The sequence below is a fragment of the Macrosteles quadrilineatus genome, unplaced genomic scaffold, assembly GCF_028750875.1.
Source record: "Macrosteles quadrilineatus isolate MER2022 unplaced genomic scaffold, UCM_ALF_1.0 Scaffold_6__1_contigs__length_79288215, whole genome shotgun sequence".
NCBI lineage: Eukaryota > Metazoa > Arthropoda > Insecta > Hemiptera > Cicadellidae > Macrosteles > Macrosteles quadrilineatus.
Window position 1 is genome coordinate 8654528 of NW_026542599.1, and position 6541 is coordinate 8661068.

Below are 6541 nucleotides of genomic sequence, written 5' to 3' on the forward strand. Positions count from 1 at the left end.
CTGTAAATCTTACTTTATACATGCTACGTTTTTGCATCAAACGTCAATCTGTCATTGGACTTTTAATAAATGGGGGTAAAGAAACAGCTGGTCTTTGTGTGCAAGATTTTTCAAGTAACCTCGGTTAGGAAACCAAACCTACGGTGCAGTAACCAATATATTTATGTTAATGTTAATAAACCAAAATAATACATGAGCATAGTTTCTTGACAACGTGTGTGTTAATGTTTAAAGTTAACGAGAGGTCGTCCAGTGGTCGAAACTCGACCAAAAATATGTAATGTAAACTTACTCACTTCTCTATTTTCACCCCACACTGCAAATAAAACATGTGATTGGAGTTTCTTCCATTTGTTTTGATTTTCTGTTTATATTTCGTTGTTATTTCGTCACCAGCATGGCAACGCATAAGATCCATGTTATTTTTTTCAAATTTTTAAACTCATTTTTTGTGCTTATCTTTGAGCCTATTTAAATTTATAAAGGGATTCTGCACACCTACAGGAAAATAGCTTTCTAACGGTATGCGTAGATTTACCCCACGATGCACACGAGCTGAGAAAAAAGGTTTTAAAGAAACATGCTTGCCTATTAATATATAGATAGATAGATAGTTCAAGAACTTTTTATTTTGTTGTTTGTATTGTGTTTTTGAAGTTATTAATGTGCAGTACACAACAAGGCAAACAGCAAAATAAAAAGGTAACTTGTTAAAATTGTTGATAAATTAAAGCTTGAGATAATGTCTTTGAACTGATTGTTATAGACATTTTAAAATACAGGTTTCAGGTTGCGATTTACAGTTCGAGCACTACAATTATTCTGGACCCTGAGTTGATTGGCAGCCACGAAATGTAAGAAAACTTCCTTGCAAAATCAGAGTGTGGTAAAAACACTGACCTTCTATCAACATGTATGTGCACAAAGTGTATGTGTGCATACAAATATAAAAATAAAGACACAATACTGTATATATATTTTTTTATATAATTCATAACCTGTTTGTTTGTTTTAATTAATAAGTGCATTCAGTTATTGGGTTTTTGGATAGTTTTTGTGTTGAAAATTATAATGTATATGATATATTTTTTAATATATCATTTGAATTTGATACATATATCAAAAATTAAATATTGAGTACTGTACTAAATGGGGCTATAAATAATTGATTCATGAAAAATATACTTTACCTTATTTTGTATTGTACCTAGATACGTTGTTTTATAGCCATTCAAGGACCACTTCCTAAGAGAATTTTATTTTATATACAAAATTAATCACTACAATATTTTATGAACATATTACTGCATTTAAAAGTACCTATAATGATTTAAACAATAAAACCTAAATGTTCTTTTATATCGGTCAAAAAAGTAATTCAAATAATGTTTAATTTTACATAATTTGATATTTAATGTATAAGCTTTTACGTTTTATACATTTACATTTTTATAACAACAATAATGCACACAGGTACCTAATTAATCAATTACATTGGTTATTCCTGAATCAAGTACAAGAAAAATTTAATCAATATTAAGAGTTTCTCATTTTCACATATTTATAAAACTTGTTTGATAAACAGGAAAATAATACTTTTTCTGTTGAATCCTTCCCTTACGTTTTATATTGTGGTTTTTTCTGGAGTTGTTAAACAATATTCTTTTCATCAAACAATTAACTGAAGAACAAGAACTAGTAAGTGTATGGTTTACAGCCAATCTTTTGTCAGTAACTGTAAGCTACACGGATAATCTCACTCCATTCTACACCCATTCTTCACTAATCTTTTGGTTAAAATACACACCTAGCTAGGTGGTGTTACCATCTCAATTGGTAATATTATAATTTTTACTTACTACTTACATACTTATCGCACATTAATACTTGATTTTAAAATACACTCGGTTGCAGCCTCATCTTAGACAGCAGAGTTTAAAACATGTGTTGTAAAAGCTTACAACAATCCTTTTATGTTGACATTTGCAGCAGTTTTCATGTTTACAAAACAAATATTATTTTCCACAATTATCAATTATCAATCATTAAAATGGGGACGTCACTTAGGCGCGTATTTTAACCCAAATATGAGTGAAGGATGAGTGTAGAATGGTGTGAGATGATCTGTGTAGCTTTGTTACTGACTAAGATCAGCTGTTTCATTAGCCAGGATCATTTATTTAAAGCCCAATAGAAGCTGGAAACATGTTTACGACACTTGTTTTATGTTGTGTTTTCAATTGAATGTTTACAATTTTTTTTGGCAACCAACGTTGTTTTGAACATTTTGCTGCAAACTCCAGGAACTGCTTTAATTGGTAATAATGCAAGATCATAACAATAAATAAAGTGTATCATATCACCTTTGGGCTTGGAATTCTCTAGATATTTTGTTAATACAATAATTGATTTTCATGCACATCCTGGACAGTTCCGGAGGGCGTTAGACGTCCTAGCCCGCTGCAAGGTCGGGCGGGGCGGAGCCCTATATAAGGTAGGCCAGCGGACACCTAATGTATTGTAGTTCCCTTGTACCAAGTGGAAGACATCCCAGATCTATCAACATGCAGGTAAAAACTTTTGTTTGTAAAAGAAATCCTAATACTAAAAAAAATATAGATTTAATAGAATCTCAAGAAATAAGTCCATATGTTTTATTTATAACATCTGTCAGATGACTGTTTATATTATTATGTTTTGTTTACTTTTTAGTTGAGTCTGAATTGTGAGTTCAATACATCTGGTTTTGTTAATTGTTTTGGTTTACTAAACTACTGGCGACGATGGGATACCGTTGGCATTATTAATTCTGCAAGCGATTAAAAAAAATCAAAATTGTGCGAGTTTGACAGTTTGCAGGATGACGGGAGAGGGCTCAAATTAAAGGTCTTGGTCCCAGGGGTCAGGAAAATAGCAGATTATGTCCACATCTACCAGAAAATAAGAAATGACAAAAAATATTTTCCATTTAAAATTGGGATTTAAAAACTTGAGCTTTGTTTATACATTAGACATCTGATTACAAATGTATTACCATTTTTATCCTACTTTTAATTATGTTGATAGAGTTTGTTAAGTTTTACTCATTAACAAATAATTTAGATAAAATTTTGCTTTTACAAAAGTGATCTAAAAATGATTAACTTACATTTTTAGAGCTGCTCGTGAAATATCATTTGATCCTTAGGTTGATTAAATACTGGTATAAGAATAATTTGTTTTACATTTGAGCTTTTTAGGGACTTATGTCCCTATATGCCACTACTAGAAATAACTTATATATTACCTGTACAATTTTTTTTCAAAAACATTTTAAAAATAAATTTTTTATATATTGGTTTTCTTATGGCTGCAATGTCAAGAATTTCTTCTCAAACAAATAAAAATTAGTATAAAGAAAAGTTATATTAAAAATAACTGAAGCTGGTTTAGCTATAATATTGACAACATTGTACACTTAATCAAATTACTTAAAAAGTAAAAGGATTTATTATAAGTAACATTTTTATAGGCTTGAGATTTGTTATTTTTTCTAAACAACAAATGCAATTTATAAACTTTTACTCTGGTTTTACTCTGGCAAAAATGTCATAAGTTTGGATCAAAAATTCAATTCTAAATCAATGCGTCATTTTTAAATACGGTATACATTTGCACTCTTTAAAATTGTATTCTTTAAGATATTACTGTAAAACAAACCTTTATTGCTTGATTTAAATAGTGCACATCCTCAACTACTTTAGCTTTGTAATCTGTAAGAAAATCAGCAAAACTGTTGTATAAAATAATATGAAACTTCATAAACAAAGTAAACTCAGTCACTAACAAACTCATGGTTAAAAGTAATATTGTCTGACTACCATAGCCCAATATCTAAATGCTACTTAAATTATACAAATCTGAAATTACCTTATATTTTTTCAATATTACTTCACAATTAATTATCATAATTATTCACATGATGTATTTGGAACTAAAGTTTAAAAATGGCAGACATTTTAATTTTCAAAATTTAAATTACAAGAAAATAGCTGATTGACTTTCTATTAAACAACACCAAGTTAAAACAGATTGAATAATAAATAGCTCGACCACAGACCGAACTTGTGTCCGATTTTTATGAAATATGGCAAGCCAGCACTAATCCATAGCGCATCTCCATACGTTTTATTACTTTTTTGAGATCTATTTTTATTGGTGATTTTCCCATGAAAACCACCAGTGTGAGTATATATTGTCTGCAAAAACGGCTCTTTTAATTTAAATTCAGTATGTTACAGTTCTTTTTACCTTGAACCAAATGGCACAAATCCCAACCCTGTAACAGTTACTGTTATTGTTTACTCCAAAGTATATTGCAATTACCATTAGTTTTACCTGTCAACAAAAAATAATTTACAGTTTAAAATATATTTTCCCATAAAAGTAGTAGGATGTTTAATTTTAATGTTATTGCGAGAAAATACACAGTTTCCTAATAAGATTTATTTAATTGCCCAGGTTGCCGCCTCTCTCGTTCTCCTGGCTTGCGTTGCCGCTGCCTCTGCCGCCCCTGGATACCTTGCCGCCCCCGCCCTAGTCCGCACTCCTCAGTTCGACTCTGCTGTCATCAAGAGTGACCGCCTGGGTGGTAACTTTGCCTACAGCACTGTCGAAGCTCAAGCTTACGCCGCAGTTTCCCCTGTTGTTTCCCACGTTGCTACCCCCGTCGCTGTCTCCTACCATGCCACCCCTCTGGCTGCTCCTCTCGCCCCAGTGGCTCCCATCGTCCCTGCGCACGCCCCTGTCTACAGCTACGCTGCTCACGCCCCTGCCTACGGCTACGCTGCTCACGCCCCTCTCGTCCTATAAACCGCCACCACCTCTGTACAGATTGTAAATTATTTAAAATAGATCTGGATTTTTATAAATGGAATTTTATTTCCCACATGGTTTCTGTTTATTTAAGTGTAGTTGGTATGTTTTGGGAGCAGGACTGGTCAAGGTTTGTATAGTGATGGTATTTTACGTTATTAAAATTACTGTATTCATTTTAAAAGAATGAATCAATTATCAATTCTTTGGCGAATTTGAAGCCTACAGTATGAGTTGCAAGTTGAGATTATCCGCTCTAATCTAAGATCATCTGCTTCAATGGTTAGGATCATTTATTAAAAGCCCAATGATGTAGGATGTTTAAAAATGGAGTTGTACATTGGTATGTAAAATAAAATAGGATGCTGGGCCCAGTTTCGAATCATAAAATCTACTAATTTTAACCTAGTTAGTGGCAAGTGGGGAGTGGGGCATGCACAATAAGCACCCTGAACACACAGTTGATGTGCCAGGACCCTGAATCCACCCCCCTTAAAAAATGACTTAGGAGGGCTTAATGCAATGCAATACTAACTTTAATAGAGTATTAAATTAATAGAGTCCAGTATGGACCCCTTAAAGCTTAAAAGGCAGTTGACCAGATCCCAAAATTAAGAGTACCTAAATAAATAAATAAAAGAATACCACCAATTACCATTGTACCTTTAAAGGTTAAAGGTTCTTTAAATGTTAAAGGTATTCTAAATAAACATCTATGAATGAACCTTGTTTCAAATTTGTTTTGGAAACATTTTATGTCTTACGCAATTTTTATTGAACCCAACAATTTTCAAAACATAGTAAACATGGTTTGGCTTATGCATATTTAAACGTGTCATAGGAAATTTAATCCAGTTAACTTATATTGTATCTTTAATCTTGGATACTTATAAGTGTAGAAGTGGTGTGTCTATGGTCATTTGTACTTAAAATAGGATCAGTAATGCCTTTGACTAAACAACATTGGTATTTAGTGTAGCAGTGTAGTGTACACTCTCCAGAGTTACATAAGGTTTGGTTAGCCAGGCTCAAGGTCGAGCTTCAGGAAGTAGGATCAGCTCTAAGCTGAAGCAGGGTCCAAGGTCAATGGGTGTGGTTGTGTGGGAATTATAAGTGGCTCTAGTAACTACCTCCATAACTGTACAATGTGCAGACACACCATGACTCATATGGGTGTATAGAGGGCCGGCAGAAAACTTCAGGGGCAAACATATGTTCCAGGGAGGAAGCTCTTCGCCTTCAACAATTTTTATTATTTTAATGTCAAACGCTAAAAACATATTTTGAGCTGTCCAAAAACTGAAATGATCTTTTAAAAAAATAAAAATAGATTTATCTATCCCTAAAAAGTATGTATGATGATTTTGAACTAATCAAACAAACATGCAAAATTGACATTATAAGTTACAATTAAATAATCACGCCTGAAGTAAATGTAGGTGAAACATATCTGTTCTACATCCAAACAAAAAGTATAATCTCTTTACTTATTCACTGATCACTGTTGCAAAAATGTATACAATTGATTTCAATATCTAATCCTTTTTGATAAGCAAGGTCCGATTTTGATTAAATTAGGTACATTTGTGAATACTTTAGCATGATCTCCACTGTTATTTTCATACATTTTCACATTTTGATTGTTAATGGCGATTTTCCTATTAAAACCAATAAGGTATAAAATACC

The 6541-nt window shown here is 32.3% G+C and overlaps 1 protein-coding gene across 1 annotated transcript; it reads left to right on the forward strand.

Annotated features, from left to right (window-relative positions):
* Window positions 1-2446: 2446 nt before the first annotated feature.
* LOC128996923 (larval/pupal cuticle protein H1C-like) lies at window positions 2447-4910 on the forward strand. Its single transcript, XM_054422457.1, has 2 exons — window positions 2447-2570; window positions 4501-4910. The coding sequence occupies exons 1-2, from the start codon at window positions 2514-2516 to the stop codon at window positions 4849-4851; spliced, it is 408 nt and encodes a 135-aa protein (XP_054278432.1). The 5' UTR covers window positions 2447-2513; the 3' UTR covers window positions 4852-4910.
* The last annotated feature ends 1631 nt before the right edge of the window (window positions 4911-6541 follow it).

What these genes read in the sequence shown, in the direction of transcription:
- LOC128996923 (XM_054422457.1), top strand. Translation starts at nt 2,514, where the DNA reads ATGTATTGTAGTTCCCTTGTACCAAGTGGAAGACATCCCAGATCTATC. An exon ending in CCAGATCTATCAACATGCAG is followed by an intron (nt 2,571 to 4,500) that starts GTAAAAACTTTT and finishes TTAATTGCCCAG; the next exon opens with GTTGCCGCCTCTCTCGTTCT.